The sequence below is a fragment of the Emydura macquarii genome, unplaced genomic scaffold (genome assembly GCF_026122565.2).
Source record: "Emydura macquarii macquarii isolate MOO-44397 ecotype Brisbane River unplaced genomic scaffold, CSIRO-AGI_Emac_v2 contig_318, whole genome shotgun sequence".
NCBI lineage: Eukaryota > Metazoa > Chordata > Testudines > Chelidae > Emydura > Emydura macquarii.
In genome coordinates this window covers 2,987,783-3,006,393 of record NW_027130455.1, presented here as the reverse complement: position 1 = coordinate 3,006,393, position 18,611 = coordinate 2,987,783, and the positions used below count along the sequence as shown (strand labels likewise).

The 18,611-nt window shown below is 40.5% G+C and overlaps 1 protein-coding gene across 8 annotated transcripts in view; it reads left to right on the top strand.

The window, feature by feature from the left end:
* YAP1 (Yes1 associated transcriptional regulator) overlaps nucleotides 1–18,611 on the top strand; it is a 134,419-nt gene that overhangs the window by 91,843 nt on the left and 23,965 nt on the right. For 2 of the 8 annotated variants that reach the window (XM_067567846.1, XM_067567813.1), the window contains 2 exons: nucleotides 7,745–7,926; nucleotides 10,116–10,163. In XM_067567846.1, the coding sequence (XP_067423947.1) occupies nucleotides 7,745–7,926; nucleotides 10,116–10,163 (230 nt within the window). Of the gene's footprint in view, nucleotides 1–7,744; nucleotides 7,939–10,115; nucleotides 10,164–18,611 lie in introns of all 8 variants that reach the window. The other 6 variants (XM_067567837.1, XM_067567805.1, XM_067567862.1 and 3 more) reach the window with 3 other exon arrangements.

The window sequence follows — 18,611 nt, the reverse complement described above, 5'->3', positions numbered from 1 at the left end:
ATTGCAAACTTATAAAATAAATTAATGGAACAAAACTTTAAAGGTAGAATGGTAGAAAGCATTCCTTTCCATTTCAGTCCATTTCTGCCAAATATATACCAACCATGACACACTCACGTAATTGTTTATGAAACTGTGGTTTTTCTTACTGTCCCCTGGTGTGTGAAGTTGTAGGGGTAGAAATGTGGCTTATGATGCCACCTGGAATTTTGGGGGGGTGTAGGGAGCTGCTTAAATTGAGTTTTCCATTGACTGCAAAGGGAGGCAAGCCTGTGACTCTTGAACCTGTAAGTGGACAAGAGCCTGCAGCATTTGTGTTTGCTGCCTGAGAAGCCCCATTGTGTCCCAGTGCATCTCTCTCTCCTTTTCTTCTGAGACTCCTGAGCTTTTCTTCTGTCTACTCTTTCCTTCTCCAGACTGTCTTGCTATAGTCAACCTCCAGGCCCTCAGTTCACAGTCCTGGCTTGCAGGATCTCACTGAACATGTCCTCCCTAGTCTGCTTCTTTCTCCTTTTCATCAGAGTCAGTGCGTGGCAGGGGGCACCCCTCAAGGCCCCAATGGCAGCAGTTAAAGATAAAGCAGACAGATTTATCGTTGTATTTATAGTCACAACAAAATGCATACGATCAGTTTCAGAACTCCCTTTCTTAATCCCATAAGAGCTTTAAATAAAATATGCTAATTGACACATCAGCTTTGGTGTGCCTTTGCACAGCACAGCTGTCCAGCCACAGCCATGGTGAATATGGCCATCCAGGGCCAAGCGAGTGGAAATGAGGGGGGGGATTGTTCGGTTGCATCGAACAATAAAATTCAGCCTGTGTCCATGAGTACGAGTATAGGACGGTGGCACTGGTTTCCACAGGTGAGGGTGATTTTAGCTGGTATCTCACTCCTGAGGGTCACAAGGGTACAGAAAACACAGCTGATGCTGGCATTCCAAAGCTGCATGGGTCTGTATGCCACTAGCCTGTTTACTGCAATGGTACCTGCTAAACTGTGGAAGCTAGTCTAGTAGGAAGTAAGGCAGCCCTCCCTAGAAACCTTTGGGAGAGGATTACCAAGTACCTCCGTGAAAGTTTCACTGAGATCTCCCAGGAGGATACAAGGGAGATGTACATATGTACATAAACAAACTGTTCTGCATGCCCCCTCTCCCTAGCTAACCTTAGAGGGGAATGAAAATCAGATGACAACTCTGCCTCTGTTTGTTGTACCTCCACCTCTTTTCATATGAGTAAAACAATGAACAGTTGATAGCTGTGTACTTCTAATTTGGGATTGAGCCAGTTGTCACTTCACGTTTTAAGGAAAAATGCATGCAGGCGCTTACCTGAGGGTCCTTCCCTTGGATTGAGCTCATCCATGCTTGGCTGGTGGGACTGTCTAAACTGCAGTGGAATCTCAAAAAGATCCTGGCTTGTAGCATAGCTGGACCCGCCTGCCACATGTCTCTCCTCTTCCTTCTTTTCAGTGCTTTGGCACTTTGCCTCTGGCTCCCCCAAGATATCCACACTGGACTGTGGGGTCCCGGTGTGGCCTCTGCCAAGGATAGAATGCAGCTCATTGTAAAAGCAGCAGGTCTGTGACTCAGCACCAGATCAACTGTTGACCTTCCTAGCCTTGTGGTATGCCTGCCACAGTTTCTTTGCTTTCATGCAGCTTTGCTGCTGATCCTTGTCATAAACCTGCATCCCCTGTGCAGTCTTTTTGTAGATATTCACATTTCTACAACTAGTCCATAGCTGTGCTTGTTACAGCCTCTTCTGCCCACAGGCCCATGAGATCTAATACTTCCTGTCTATTCCAGGCAGGAGTGCGTCTAGTACATGGTCATCGGACAGTTGCACACAACAAGGGAGAGCTTCTAGTTGTACTTACTAAGCTGGGCTATGAGGAAAAGGCATTTCAAAAATACCCTGGGGATCTTAAATGGGGGGTATGGCATCCAGTCCCTGTGACCCCTGAGCAGTGATACTCACAATTGTGACCAAAGCGGTCACTGTCCAGCATTATGGGACAGCTGCTGGAGGACTGCTAGGGATGACGTAGGTCACACAGTTGTCTACACTATCACTGCATCAACCACTGTACATTGACTATGGCTCGATGCCATTTGGGGAGGTTGTGTTACTGTGTTGCCCTAACGGGCGCATATGGTGGTGGGACACAAATTTGAGTGTAGACATATATACAGATAAGTCAACGCAAGATGACTGACGTTGACCTAACTTTGAGTATACTTTCCAGTCTCAGATAAGCAGCACCTCTGAGTACTGAAACAATTTTGTATGCAGTGTTCTTGTAGTCATCTTGGTCCCAGGATGGTAGAGAGAAAAGATGGGCGAGGTATTGTCTTTTACTGAACCAACTTCTATTGGTGAGAAAGACAAGCTTTCAAGTTTACACAAAGCTCCTCTTCAGATCTGGGAATTGTATTCAGAGTGTCACATATAAATACAAGATGGGACAGCTTGTTTAGCACCAGCTACTGTAAAGAATTAAAGGATATCAAATCCTTCCCCAAACAACTCCAAGAGAAACTGTACAACCTCATCACCCCACAACTCCCCGCACTAGGGACGCTTCCTAAGATACACAAACAATGGAACCCAGGCAGACCCACCATATCTGGCCATGGCACTCTTAAGAAATATAGGAACTCATAGAAATCTCCTCAAACCACTCACCACACAAAAGGGACCAACTTCCTCCAAAAACTCTGCTACATTAACAACCTCCCACAAAACACCATGATACCCTGATAACAACTATGTGGGTGAAATGAGACAATAATTACACTCTCAAATGAACTCTCATGGAAAAATGATGAAAGACACACACACAAATCAGATCAGCTATGGGTGAGTTAGCGAACAGGAACAGCAAACTGGGAGTTTCAAAAGGGAGTTATCCAGGTGAAGGAGTAGCAACTGTGTTACCTTTGGGGTGAGTTTGTTTGTTTGTGTGCTTGCTGCTTGACTGTACTATATAGTGTGGTCTCTTTGCGGGGCTCTCTGCTGACCCTAGTGGCTTGCTAGGCAAGGATGAGAGCTTTTTAACGAGTCTTTGATCCCTAATCCCTGAAGAATCCGTTAACAAGGGGGAGGGGCTACTCAGAGAGAACAGATGTTTAAAAAGCCAGCTCCTAAGCAATTAGAGGTGCTAGTGAACAGGAGCAGCAAACAGAAGTTTTGCGAGGGTGTTCAGAGAGGGAGCGAGAAAGTGAGATACACCTAACATTCTCTCAATTAGGCTGATAAACACCTCTCTCTCTCTCTCTCTCAAAAAAAAAAAAAAAAAAAAAGATACAGGAGGAAGAATAATGCAGGCAGAAGTTTGGCAACGGAGTGGGGGCTATCCAGTTTATTGCACCAACTGCAGCATATATGAATTCCTGCCTTGTAGGCAGGTAGATGTATGTGTGCATTCGGTGCAAGGAGCTCATAGCCCTCAGAGACTGAGTACAGGCTCTTGAGACCAAAGTAGTTGAACTGGAGCAGCTGAGGGAAAAAGAGGTACATACGTGAAACTTTCTGGGATACAGGAGAACAGTCCCACACCCACTTTGACAGCCTCTTTGCTGTTGAAAAGAATGAAAATTTGGGGAAAGTATTAAATGAGGATATCGACAAAATAGGCATTACAGAAACATAGTGGAATTATGACAATCAATGGGACACTGAAATACCAGGATATAAAATATATAGGAATGACTGAGTAGGCTGTGCTGGTGGGGGAGTGGCTCTATATGTGAAAGAAAGCATAGAGTCAAATATAGTAAAAATCTTAAATGGATCAAACTGTACCATGGAATCTCTATGGATAAAAAATCCATGCTTGAATAGTAAGAGGACAGCAGTAGGCATATACTACAGATCCCCTAACCCAGGATGGTGATGGAGTCCACAAGAGAAGAGGCAATTCTTGATTTAGTCCTAAGTGGAGCACAGGATCTGGTCCAAGAGGTGAATATAGCTGAACCACTCACTAATAGCGATTATAATATATTTAGATTTAACATCCTTGTGAGGGGGAAACAAAGAAGCCCAACACAGTAGTATTCAACTTCAGAAAGAGGAACTAAACAAAAATGAGGAAGCTAGTTAAACAGAAATGTAAAGGAACAGTCAGAAGAGTGAAATGCCTGCAAACTGCATGGAAACTTTTAAAAAACAAAACAGTAATAGAGGCTCAAATTAAATGTATACCTCAAATTATAAAAAATAGTAAGATGACTCCCAAAAATGTCACCAAGGCTAAACAACAGAATAAAAGAAGTAGCTAGAGGCAAAAAGGCATCCTTTAAAAAACTGGAAGTCAGATTCTATTGAGGAAAATAGAAAGGAACATAAACTTTGGCAAGACAAGTGTAAAAATATAATTAGGCAGGCCAAATTTTGTTTATACATTTGGTTTATATATGGTTTATATGTGGGTATTGCCATGTTAATTTAAACCATGAATGAAGGGCTGTGAACAAAAGTTAATATTAAATACCATGAGTTGGTGGAAAGTGTTCTAGAGAATACCCACAGGGATTGGTGTATGTCTAGTCTTATTTAACATATTCATTAATGAACTGGGCAAGAGACTAAACAGCATGTTAATTAAATTTGCAGATGAAATTAAATTGGTAGATGTAACTCAGTGAGGACAAGAGTAATGCCCAGGAATTTAGAAACATTACAAATACACTCAGGAAATAAATACAGAATAAGAAAATAAGATACTACATCTGAGAGAAAACTCAGATATTAGAGGGCAGGGAAACCTGCAAAGTAATAAATGTTTGGGTTTTTTAATTTGGATTTTAACATAGACCTATTGCATACAAAAAAGACCGTTAAAAGGAGGTTATTTAAATTGCAAAGTCAAGCATTTGAAAGCTAGGAAATGCAAGATTTATGATTGGTTGCCCATGGAATCTTAATTTGGCCAGTTTGTGCAGCCAACCTGTGAACTGAATGAGCAGGAATTCTGTGGAAAAAAGTATTGTGATCCTGTAATTAAAGTTTGTATCATAGGCTACCAACTTAACATCTGGCACTTCTAAACTTTTGAGTACTTGATTTTGCAACCTTAATTTTTTTTAACATAGTTTTGGGGGTGTCATTTCCTACCTTTATTTTAAAGGACAATGGTAAAGTTTCAGCTGTAAAAATCTCACCATCATTCTTCATTTCTACCCTGAACCTTCAACATTGCAGCACAGACTTCTACCATTTGCACTTTAGATAACTACATTAGTTAGCAGTAGAAGGATGCAATCTCCCGGAGGGAGAATGAGTCACTGGCACAGTGACCATGTGCTGGGTCCAGAGGGTGGTTGTGGGGAGTCTGAAACAGCTTTCTCTCTTTCCGACTCCAGGAAGGGAGGGATTTCTGCCCCATGTGGAGTCTCTAGAATGGAGGATGGGGCTGCTGGGTCCTGGGAATTTAAAGGGGGAACTGGAAATTAAGGAAATGACCATTTTTAACACATTACAACTCAGTTAAATCTATATATTATTTCACAGACAAAAAAAAGGTACTTCCACCTACTGTGAGGGCTGTTCTCCCCCTGCCACATAACAAATGCCTGCTTCACACCCCTCCACTGGTTGTGAGCTTCTCCCCCCCCCCAAAAAAAGGGGGGGGTGTCACAAGAATCCTTTATAAGGGAAATTGTTAAACAACCTAAACATGAGATCACTAGTAGCTTCCCCTGTTTCAAAAAAAAACAACCCCAAAACCTCTAACCCCAGTTCTAGATATCCTACTAGATAATGATTAAAAATTCAGTCAAATGAAGACAAAGAAGCTTGCTTTTCATTGCACCAAAACAGCCTGTTACCCAAAATCAAACTCTTTCTTCTGTTCCAATAAACCCTAATTTGCTTCCCAATAAAAGAAAATCCCCACCACTCTCCTTCCCTAAATGCCTGCCCAGATAAATGTGTTTGCGGCATGTTCTAGGCACTAACAACTTAGTAAACTCCAGCTCGAGCACCTCTGTTGATCTCAGCCATGGCAGGATCTCATGGGGAAAGAGGCAGATCTTTTAAGTAGGCAGGTCCCAAGCTATGTCAGGCTTTATAAATCAAAAACAACATCTTCAACCTTGTCTTCATTAAGGAAAAAAAAAGTGTGTTTGTTAGCTAACATGTTAACTAAAATGAGGTAAAATCCTAGTGAAGACAATGTAATTTTAATGTTAACACATTAGCAGATAAAGGTAAGCATTAATGGAGGGCCTGTGGTTCAATTTAACCTGCTAAGATGTAAAAACAATAAACTGCCTTGTCTTCACTAGGATTTTACTTCATGATGCCTAACGCTATGTAAGAAAATACCTTTTTTCCCCCCCTTTTGAATATGCAACCTGTACCCCTCCAGTCAGAGGAGAGGGGGGGAAAAAGCATCAGTGAAGATCATGGAGCACTGGTATCATGTGTTCATGGAAAGATGCCCATCTTTACAATAGGTAGCTTCCTTGTGTGTCAGCTTTACTTTCCAGGTTGATTTTAAGCTGCTCCATGTAATAGTGTATTGCAGCAGTCTAAATTTGAAATGATAAAGGTGTGAATTACAGTTGCATGGTCTGCATCTGAGAGAGAAGTTTGTAACTACCTGAATAAATGCGGTGAGAGCTATGGACACTGCTGCTGTGTGATATCAGCTGCCATCTGATAAAAACCACCCCCGAAATCATGAACTCTATTGACAAACATGGCCTCAGTTAGAAGGGCCAGTATAATCTTTGCCATTATCCTTTGGTTGCTTCTCCCCACCTACCATCATCATGTCAGTCTAACCTGAATTGATCTTCATCAGGTCCCTCTGATCCACACCCCATGTACTACCAGAGACTGTGGAAGGTGCTCAGTCATACTGTCTTTCTGAGGTAAAATGGAGACACAGAATTGAGAATTATCAGCATGTTTGTGTGGGGAGAGACAGCAAAATCCATGCCTACTTACTAATCATCCCAATGACCCAATCTCCATATTGTACAGGAAGGATGATGGAATCATTATTTCCCCACGTTAGAGGGCCCAGAAGGGCAGAAAAGCAAATGCCCAAAACTCCGTTAGGGTCTCTCTGACAGAGAAGAAAGAAGTCATAGGAGGCTAGCCCAAGCTACTCGCACTTTGGGAGTAGACTAAACACTTCACAGTGGGTGGTTTCAAAGACAGATACAAAGTTTGCCCATCACATCCAGAGTCTCGGCAACACCTGCCTAATTCTGAAGCAGAGAAATCTTAGCCTCTAACCTTTCAAGATCCTGCTTGTCTACAGAGCTCAGAGATCTGTCGTTTGAATATTTAGGCTTTTGTGATAGCAATAGTGAGCTTGTTACATCTACGTAACGTAAGTAAAATGTGCCCGATGTATCCTAACAATGAGAACAAACTACTATAAAAAATGGAGGTGAGATCAGTCAAATTTTAACTTAATGTTTTGATTGCTAACAGTTGTTGTTTTGTATCAGCTTTAAACATAGATCCACATTTTCAAAAAGTGTGTGCAAGTGGAGCATGCACATTCTTACAAATTTAAGCATGCTGCTCTGATCCCACAACAATAGTATCTGACTGTCTTGGATTTCTATCTCACATTGTGTGGGAAATCAATACAGGTATATGGTTCGTAATGCAATGGGTTATCAGTTCTGTAAAATTACTTTCAGCGTGTTTCTTTCCTTGCCTGAATGTTTGAATGTCCTTGTAAAATGTGTGTTGTGCTGTTTTGGCTCCATAGCTATGAACCAGCGAATCAGCCAAAGCGCTCCAGTGAAACAACCACCCCCACTGGCTCCTCAGAGTCCTCAAGGTGGAGTGATGGGCGGGGGCAGCTCTAATCAGCAACAACAAATGAGACTGCAACAGCTGCAAATGGAGAAAGAAAGGCTACGACTGAAACACCAAGAACTGCTTCGGCAGGTGAGGCCACAGGTTAGACACAGACTTCCACTATATTTTTTTTTTTGGGTATGTTTTTGTTGTTGCACTTACTTGGCAGTTCCAGCGAGTATAAAGCGCCAGTGACTGCATAAAGTCTTAAGCTCCAAAGAGAGGATTGGGCTGCATTCATTAGGATGTCACCTCAGTAGCAGAAGCTCTAGACTTCCTCAGCAAAATTCCCAAAGAGCAAACATCTTCACTAGTTGAAGTGTCATTAGTGTGGTACAAGCAAGAGCGCACCACAGAGAAATTATCTTATTGGAGAATTCTCTGAGAATATTTTTCACCTCCAAAGAGCTCAGACTCATAGGAGGCAGAGAGGCTGGATCCCTACATCTGCTTTGTCCTTCATTGTAAGGAAAACCCTTTTCACAATAACTTTTTTTTTTAAAGCATTATTTTAAATCACATTGCCATCCAAAGGATACGAAAGTGTTTTTCAAGTTACATGGTTTACATAGAGGAATCAGGTCATTACTGAAATTCATCCACTTACGAGTGAAGTACAGACGGAACAACTGAATAGCCTTTGCTGAGTTTGGAACCTGTGGTTCTCTTGTGTCTAGATATTTCAAACCTGGTGCTTAAATGTTACACCATTCCCTGTAGAACTTTTCTAGTAACAAAAACTGGTCATTTGGGGAACTGAGGTTTATTTATCAGATTGGGAGGTCTGGGAGGCAGGAACTCTGGATATTGAATCCCAACTCTGACCCCTTTGTGGCTTTGGGCAAGCTAATTAAACCTTCCACCTGAGTTTCTCCATTTGTAAAATGGCAATAACGTTCACTTACTGTCTCACAGGGTATTGTGAAGATTAATGATTGAAAGTATTTGGAAGATGGAAAGTGCTGTAGAAATGTTCACTATTTAAATAGCCCAGTGTTTTCAAAGGATAACCGCAATATAAGTAGAAATGCAGTAAAAGCAAAAGGAAAACATCGTGCACAATAATATAATTAAGCCAGCTTTCAAAATTGAGTAAGGGTACATCAAATATCCACTTAGAAGTGGATAAAATATATTGATACACTAGCTAAACACAAAACCCACTAAAAGTAGCTTCTTTAAATGAGTTACAGGAAAGAAAATGTGAGGAAAAAATACATATGTGAAGCATTGCTTACGTTGTCATAATAAGGAAGTAATCTCAACAGTGTAAGTATTTACTTATAAGCAAACATGCTTAATGGAGCATTTAACATGTTGCTTTTTTACGCTGAGTCTGTTTTAACTAGCTTTTAATTTAACAATTTACCCAGATTCAGTTGAAGATTATGGGCTTTGTCTTAGTTTTGCGACTGAGTAACCCTAGGAGAGAAAACCCAACCAGACCATGAGGTCTGTTTCCACAATCGCCACTTTAAAAGTTCTGTTAACAATTTTCTTTCTGGATTTTTGGTAGAAGGCTGGTTATCGTGTTGTCTCAGAAATTTAGCTTATCCTCAGTTTTGTGGCACTGTTGGGGGCACTGACACCCTAGCCATTTCTATGAGATAAACTTTTAAAGTTTTATCCTCTTCTTTTTCCACTTTGGTGATGGGCCTTATATCAGGAAAGGATAATATCTTCATGCCCTCTTCTTTTTTCTTCATCACCTGTGGTATTCTGTCTTTGACCTGGAGTCTGACTCCTATTGTCCCTTCTGGAACCATGGCCTGTTTGTAGGAATCTTTAGCATCTCTTGATATAAGTTGGGTCATCTTTAAAATTCAGTACTTCTTTTTAAGGTGCTTTAGGTAACAGTGCCTAAATAAGATAGCATCAAGACTCTTTCTGCTTAAGCACCCAGTCCTCTGCCGTTCCTGCTTCGCTATTAATCCTCCAGCAAATGCCTACTTTATGCTAACATGCTTCTAAATAGGCCTTCTAATTTTCCCACCTCAGCTTTCCTTGAAAAATCTGACTAATTTTGGATCAGGAGACCGTCAATTGCCTCCATGTTCTCCCTGGCCATTTAAGCTTTTCTGTCATGTTCATGTGCTCAGTAAACATTTGAGTTTTGTGTCATTGTGAAGCGATTTTCATCGACTCTTAACTCCCTTACTCTGTCTCATCTTGGGCTGCCTTGGGAACTTGATATTACAAGATGGTGTTTGTAAGTCAGCCTGCACAGCCAAATTATGCAGCTTAAAGTAATTTTTATCCGTCTTATTTTTTACTCTTAGGCATTGCGGAATATCAATCCCAGCACAGCAAATTCTCCAAAACGTCAGGTAGGCTCTTCACTGATGATTCAGCATAATAAGAAACAATTAAAGTATTAAATTAGGCTAGCTGAGGAAATTGTTCTACATGAAGCCATCCTGAATAACAGCTAACTCTGCAACACACCTTTTTAAGCCACTGCTTTAGTTATGACCCTAACATCGATGTTGAGTGCTTTGTTACTTCATCATTATTTCAGTATTTCAAAGCAAATGTAGAATTTGTTACACTTTTTGCATTGCAAAGAACTTTCTCATGTTTTTCATTCTTGATGATATTGCAATTCCAATTCTCATCCCATCAGAATAGACATGAAAGACTCCTATTAAATGTAATATAGTAGCTAGTGGTTTTTAAATACTGTTCGGACATGCAGTGTGTTCTGATCAGCACAGTGTTTGTCTAAAACAAACATTATCTTGAGATGGATACCCTATAAATTATTTCTTTGAATGAAAGATCACCCAGAATATTCACAGGAGTTTCTTTTAAAAAAAAAAAAAACAACAACAACAAAAAAACAACCCACATATATATAACAGGATCAGTCAGAATAAATTAAACTGCCAAAATAGTTGCTGGAATCAGATAATATGCAATATGGAAATCAGAATTTAGTATTTTAAATTCTGCAATTAAACCAACACTTATATATATCGTACATCAAAAATAAAACAAACAACAAAATATCAGTGCAAGAGAAGTGACCAGAATTTAAGGAGTAATAGGATTCTGAAAGCATAAATAGTTGAATGTGAATTCCTTTCAAACCATAGGGAATTGAAAGAAATTTAATATGTTATTGAAAAGGTGGTTTTCCCTAGATGTGCTCTTAGGATTGACTTGTCCTAGGAACTTGCAGTCTATGATTATTGTTAATATACCCACTGATAATATACTCACTGATAATTTTAGGAGAGAGACAGCTAACGCGCTTATCAATCACTGTGGGATGCAGTGGTGAAGAATGGAACAACTGACTGTTAAGGTTTGCAGGATGAGGGCATAATTCAAGTCCTTTCCAGTTAGCACAAAATTCAAGTCACCTACATACTTTCTCACAAAGCGATGATAAACAGGAGCTGCTTTTTTCCCCCTAAAACTCCAGACTGCCTTCCATATCTTCCCATGTACAGAAGCCCCACCTTATCTGCACCCAACTATCAGAACTTCCATCTTCTCTTCTTTTCCCACAAAATCTGTTGCAGATACAAAAATATGCAGCAAATTGAAAAATGTGGGGACAGTATAAATACCAAAATAATGCAGAAAATATAATATTGAGTATTTTCATAATTAACTCAGTAAAAATGTCAGTTTTTTAAACTACTTTTGGATTTCTAGTTGACCATGACAAAATGCCACAGAAATCAGAGGGACCTTCTATGGTGTGCATTTATGAGGTCTAGAATATAATTAGTTGGGTAGATTAGAGAAGCTTAAAAAAAAAATGGATGGTCTTGGAATCTTTATTGATTTCAGCATTTTTGCTCGTAATGACGTAAGTTAGCTGAGGACCCCTTTGCCACTTAATAAGCATGAGACTATTCTCAACAGTTGTCCACCCTCAATCCTGTTTTATGGTATGGGATTGGTTAATGAGGCATGTGGCGAAATCAGGATTACAGACCTCTCATAGTCTGATTTATTTAATTCAGCTTTATGTTGTAGCTCAGCTTTGCTCTATTGAACTAGTCTTCCTTTTGATTAAAGGACTTAATTAGGTTTCAGAGTGCTCTGAGGTGGACAGAACTGTACAACCAGTAGTAGGTTATTCTGTTGATAGCCTGGAAGAGGTTATAAGCATTTTTGTTCTTGACTGTTCATACAGTGGCATCTAAAAGTACCTTATGTTTATGCTTTCCTCACATGACTGTAGTAAGATAATCTGCCACAGATGGAGGAAGGTGAGTAGAGAACCACTAGTGGAAATTGTGCTCTAAAATTTTCTTGGAAGTCTTATGCTATGGCCACATAGAGGCTAAAGGGGTTGGTCCTCTTTTCTGGCAATAATATAATTGAAGTCCCAATTAGCATAACTAATCCAGGTGATGAACAGCCTGGTGAATCTCAGCTGTCTTTAGTCAGAATTAATCTACTTCTTCAATAAACTTCTTCTTATTGTCAGGTCATTCCTGTTTTGCTTATTAAAATCCATCAGATTTAGATAGGATTAGCTACTTCCACAATGGTAGATAATTGCTTGGGAGACAAACATAGTATCTTCTCTGAATGTCACATGGCTTTTTTCACAAAGCTTCAAGAGACGTTGAGAGTGCTTCATGCTGTGACCAAGTTGGATCCATTGCCTTTATTAGTGGGGTTATTGGTCTGTTTTTGATGGAGTCTGTCACTGTTTCCCTTTGGGAGATCAAGGAGCCATCATCTCTCAAATGATCCCTTGTGTAAAAACATGTCTTGATGCTGACCACTCATCAAGTATTTCCATTTTGAGAGTGGGTATTGAAAACTCTGGTAAAGGTGGCTTTGACTTTTACCTGGAGCCTTTAGATGTCTTTGACACTTTTCAGTCTGCTCTGAGACCTGAGATTGCACTGGTTTTATTTGTTAATTTCTTCTGGCAGTGGGGAAAGATCAGTGTCCATAACGATTCTTTTAGCTGTCAGCTGCCTTGGATGGGATTTTAAACATGAAGGGTTTGAGTCTGCAAACACTGCCACTGGCTGTGCTTTTTTCTGTCAGGGATCTGAGAGGAGTGGTATTGATCAGTTGCTAATCTTTGTAAAGGCTATTGCAAGGAACTCTGTTTGGAGGGAGACTTAAATTAGTCATAATGCCTGTATATATTCTAACCAAAAATGCAGAGCCGCTGAAAGCTAAGGTTGAAACTTCCTTGTCAGATGAAGATAGAGGAAATCACTCTCAGCTATTGCTGCTACTTGCAAATCCAGAAGCTCATCAAACATTTATATAGGGACTTGTACCACATTCATCACCATCAGAGTGCCCAACAAACAACTAAAGTTGCAAATCTTAATAAAGAGTAGATATATCACCTCAGCTGAGCTGTTGACTGTGTCATTTCTGGATGGCTCTCCCCAGCACCATTCATTATCACCATTATCTTACCGGAAGTCAGCTTTAGCTAACTCTCATCCAAACTCCAAATGCAGCTAGGCTCTGGGGAAGTAGAGAATCTATGCTGCCGAGGTCCAGTGAAAAAGGCAGAACTGAATGTCATCAGAACACTGGTAGCATTGCAGCCCTAACCGGTGTGCACTCGTCCACTGGTAGGTTCACATATCTGTTTAAGATCCTTACAAAGCCCTGCACAATCCTAGGTTGTGCCTGTCTCTCTTCTCTAGCTCTTCTCTGTCTCGCCTCATTCTCTTCTGTGCCACTTTCCATGTGGTCCTATATAATTGGAGCTCTCCCAGTCCACCATGCCTCCACACTGTGGTCCATGCTCTAATTCAGATACCTCCCACAAATTGTCTCCTCTCCACCAATCCTGTTAACTTCTGTTCCTCACCCACTTTGGAATGAGCATTAAGAAAAGGGGAGAGAGATTTTTTTTTTAGAAGGAGATATCTAAGACACATGGCACTATGTGCTCAATCATGGGCTTTTATTTTGTCAGATTCTTATCTGCTTGTTGCCTATTTAAATCGTAAACTCATCTGGATAGAAGCATGATCTACTTACACTTTGAGTGTTACATAAATAACTAAGGACCTTGAAAGAGTGGTTGAGTTTCTTCTGTACTTATTTTTAAAATATATTTTAGCTGGCACTGTCTCTCTGTCCTAATTTGTGTGGTTTATAAGTTTATGCCTAGAGCCAGTAGGCTTATTTTATAAACAAACATTTTAAATGCTAATAGAAACACTGATGTAGATGGATAGTAGTATCTACCAAAACTTTTATTTTTAAAGATAAACTAGGCAAATAAAACTATACAAATATCATTTACTAAACTTTGTCTTTACCACTAAACATATTTGCAACTAACAGATTTTTTATTTTCTCCATATTGAGCTTTTTCAGGAAACAGAATACTAATAACGTGTATACTTTTTTTAAAAAGACCCACTGATTCGTTATTTTAAAAAAAAAAAAAAGCCCAACCAGATCAACCAGGCAGGAACATAAATCAACTCTTTTTCTGGTTTTAGAAAACAATGGGAATAAAAACATTAAAAAATAACATCTTTCTATATGTTCTGGAAGCAGTTGTTCTCTGCAGTTGGCAAGTTTAGAACCGATACTAAGGGGAAGTTTTTCATGAGAATGTTTAACTACTAGAACAAATGACGAGAGCTGGAAGTGTAGACATGTACTTGGTCTCTAGTACCATTATACTGACACACAGCTTTCCTGCCAGGTGGTGGGGAATGGACTATATAAGCAGTTTTCAAACTATAGTTTACAGAGTACTTCCAGGTGGTCCACAAAACTGTCAGTGCTGAACCAAACTTCAAGCAGGGATGCTGGTTTCGACCAGCCCAGGAATCAAGGGCTACATTTCTTCATTGACCCAAAAAAGAGGTATGTTTTTACAGCAAGATAGCTAAATCAAGTTAGTTATCTCATTTTAAAATCCCAGTGGAAATGAGGTACAGTAGTTTTATCTCAATGTAGCTTAGTCAAGATCTACCCAAGGTAGGGGAGGGGCATAGTGTTAACGACAAGTAGCTGCATTCAAGTAAAAATTCTAGTTAGCTATCTCACTGGTTAAAAATATTTATTTATTTATTTATTTATTTATTTATTGCAGTGATGTCATAGATTCTGGCTCCAATAAACATTTTTTGATCAACTAAACTTAAACGGAAAAAAATATCAAGCAATTCTTTGTCTGATCTTTCTGTGTTTGGGAGAGAAGATCGTCCATGACCAAATGTCGTGTGTCAAGAACTGGTCCATTATATGAATATGTTTTAGAAGCCCTAGATTAGATAGATCAAAAATTCATCCTAAAAAGACATGGTGAATTTAAAAATCATGCTTCTGTCTGAAGTTTGTTATTCAAATAACACCTAAAATGGCTGTCTACAAATTAGAGGCAAAACACTTTTTGCTGTTTTTTCCTTTTAGTTTTGTGCATTGACAACACTTCACATACAATCAATTATATTTTGTCCCTCCTAGAATAAGTTTTTTCCTGTTTGTGTTTCTTGTCTTGTCTTAGGTCCTGATGCTGCGTTGTACATCATCTGCACAAAGCCCCATTAACTTTTGGGCTCTGTGTGAGTCCAGCAGTCCATCCATGTGATGCATAATGCAGGGCCATGGGCCCTAATTTAGGAGAGTACTTAAGAACATGTTCAAGTACTGTCCTGAATTGGTGCCTCAGGGAGTGAGACTAAGCACTTCTTGTGAGTTCTTTGGCAGAATATAAGTTTCTTCATAAAACAACGTATTACTGTCTCTAATGTTCCGTCTTTTCTGTGTAGCTGAAACTTTTGCCAAAGCATAGAGGAGTGTTCATACAGAACTGAAGCTCATATTTACATGGTTAAGATTTGATGAAGAGGTTGCTTGATATCACTTACTGCTAAGAAATGTGAAAAATGTTATGGAGAACACACTAATCCACTACTTTCAAAAGTGTCTAGAAAATGTAAACAAAATGGGATCTGAACAGTTGCTGTCAGTGAAAGGGTGTCCTATGTGGTTGAATTCTGGGCGGCATGCTGGCTGGCAAAAGAATGTACAAGACGCAAAATACGTTCATTAAGTTTGTGCAGAGGCAACATTACCGTTTCAGCTTTCATGGGCACTGCTGTTATAAATATTCTGTGGCTTCTGAAACTGCATATCTGAGTTCCTTATTGAGAACAATAAATCTAAGTTAAATTTGTTTATTTGTTTAATATGTAGTGAAAGCTGTGTTATTAATGTTACTAAGGGTTTTATGCTTTTTTGTTAGTTCAATTGTGGGAGGAGTTTGAGTTTCAGTAGCTGGAATTTACACAATGCAAAATGATATTTTTTTATATATGTATGATAAAAAAAAAAAAAAAAAAAAAAGTACTGACCCTGCTGGCAGCAGAATAAATTTTTAATTAATTTGCAAAAAAGCAAAATAATTTAACCTATTTCACACACTCATAGTAATAATTATTTTTTAAAAAACTATTCATGTCCAAGGTCCCCCAATATGAAACAAGCACAGAGAAATCAGTCAACAGCTGTTCAACCAATGCTTCTCTTGCAGTTTTTTGTATGACTCCAGTGCCCTAGGGACATGTCCTTGTACCTAGTACAGAGTTATATTGTACTGCACCGAATTACATCAGTTCTTGAGTGCTGGTACCTGTGTGTGCACATGTGTTCTGTGTGCCCGGTACCAGAAATTCTTCAATAGTAATGTCTATTGGTCTGTGCCTGTGCCTCCTCATGCTTCCAACCAAGGGCATAAAGTGCAGCATGGACCCAACGGTTTCTCCAGTAGCTTTCTGCTGCTCATGGTCTGGAATAGAACCTCCTCTGTTTGTCCTCTTTCCAACACTGCTGCTTGATTTTCAAATCTGTAAGTAGTTTTTATATTTAAATAGATTAGTTAGTTCAGGGATCAGATGGTCTCTTCCCTTCCTTCCCCCACAATTTGGGGTACCTATCATGAGCAATTTCAGGCGTCGGAGTTGGAGAATTTGAAAGGAATGTCCGTTGATCCATTCATGCGCCCTGGCTCGCTTCATGCTTCTGTCTCCGGAGATAAAGGGCAGGATGGACTGACCATGACTTCAGTTCCTTCTCATGGTCCAGATCAGAATTGTCAGGGTCCTCACCTCTGATGCACTTTGAGAAACGATATTTGTACATAGCTTTTAAACAGTTTTTACAGTAGTTTACAAGTTTTATTTCTTTTCTAGTTTTTAAAAGTTTTTAATGGTTACTATCTTCAGTTGTTTTAGAGAGACTTGGGGTTTTCACTACATCCCCTTCATACCCACATGTAGGTACCAGCCTATGCCCAGGAATATGCTCAGATTCCTCCGTGTCCAAAGGCTCTTCTAAATGAAGGCACAAGGAAGGAAAGGGTAAACATTCTCACAAAAAGAGGGAGAAATTACCCTACAAACGCTCAAAAAAGGTCTATCTCTGAAACCATATGGGACACCATGCCCCCAGATTGGGTGCATTTGGAACTCACAGAAAAAGGCCAGCGCTTATGGTACGAGGAGCAGCTAACGCCTTGAAATTGCATTTTGAGAGGTGAGGTTCAATTCCATCACCAAGCAGAGGGACCATTCTTCCTCTACATCAGCAGTACCAATCCAGCAAAAGTCCATCACCTCCAAAATGGCATGGGTGGATTTGATTAAACCCAAGACACCTGCTAGCTTTCCTCAAATGAGAATTTGATACTCTTCTCGAGCATCTGACAATTTATACGGATCCAGGATCTCTAGTTTTCTCACATCTGATTCTGCTGAGACACAACCCAACTCCATCAACGCAACATTCGTTGGTCCTGAGCTCCAGCCATCAGGAGGAGGCCCATTGGTGCACCACTCACCAGCTCCTGTCCCTGTCCCCTGGTGCATCAAAATCAGGTCACGTGGTGCCATCAGCCCCACCATTTGAGCCTGATGACTCCTGTTCATCAGACAAAAATGAGCTGGTACCAGCAGCAACCTGGCAAAGAACCATCAGCATGGCCAGAGCTTCCAGAGCTACCTGGATGTCTTTGTGTCCTAGAGAGATGCACTATTGGTCAATGGACCAATGGCGCCCGTGCTCACCTCCATCTTTCTATGATTTTGGCCACTGGCCATGTCAGGGCCTCTAGGATGCGTACTTTCAGGCACCAGGGTACAAGGACTCTGCACATCTTCCCCGGCAATGGTCTCCTTCCAGAGAGGAGCACAGCCCCACAGGAACCTTTGATTTACAAGGAGCAATCTGTACCATCAGATCCACCAGCAGCATTTTTTGTTCTGCCCGAATGAAGTACTGACACCAGCCTCTCCCTCACCTCCCTGTGATTACAAGCAGTACCAGGACCTGAGGAGGATTGCTAAATCTCTTCAGATCTTGCTGGAGGAGGTCCAGGATCCTACCCACTGACTACTGGACATTGTCTAGGCTACACCTCCCTCTGAGGTGGCCTTTCCTATCAGTGAGGTCATAATGGAGCCCATTAAGAAAATTTGGCACATGGTTGCCACCTGTGCCCTGACCCCTAAGAGGGCTGAGAATAAGTACTTTGTTCACTCCAAGGGAGCAGAATTTTCCCACCCTATCCCAACTCATTAGTGGTCTGGGTAGTTACAGAGTAGAGTAGGCTGCACCAGCCCAGATCTTCCTCTCTGGACAAAGACATTGAGAGACTGGATCTTTCTGGCAGGAAGAATTTCTCTTTGGCTGGCCTATTATTCCCCATAGCGAATTATCAGGCAGAACAAAAAGTGGCCATCATATTGTTCCTGAGCCACCCGAGGCCTAAGCTCCAAAGGGGACGCCTTCATGGTGCAGTGGTTGGACCC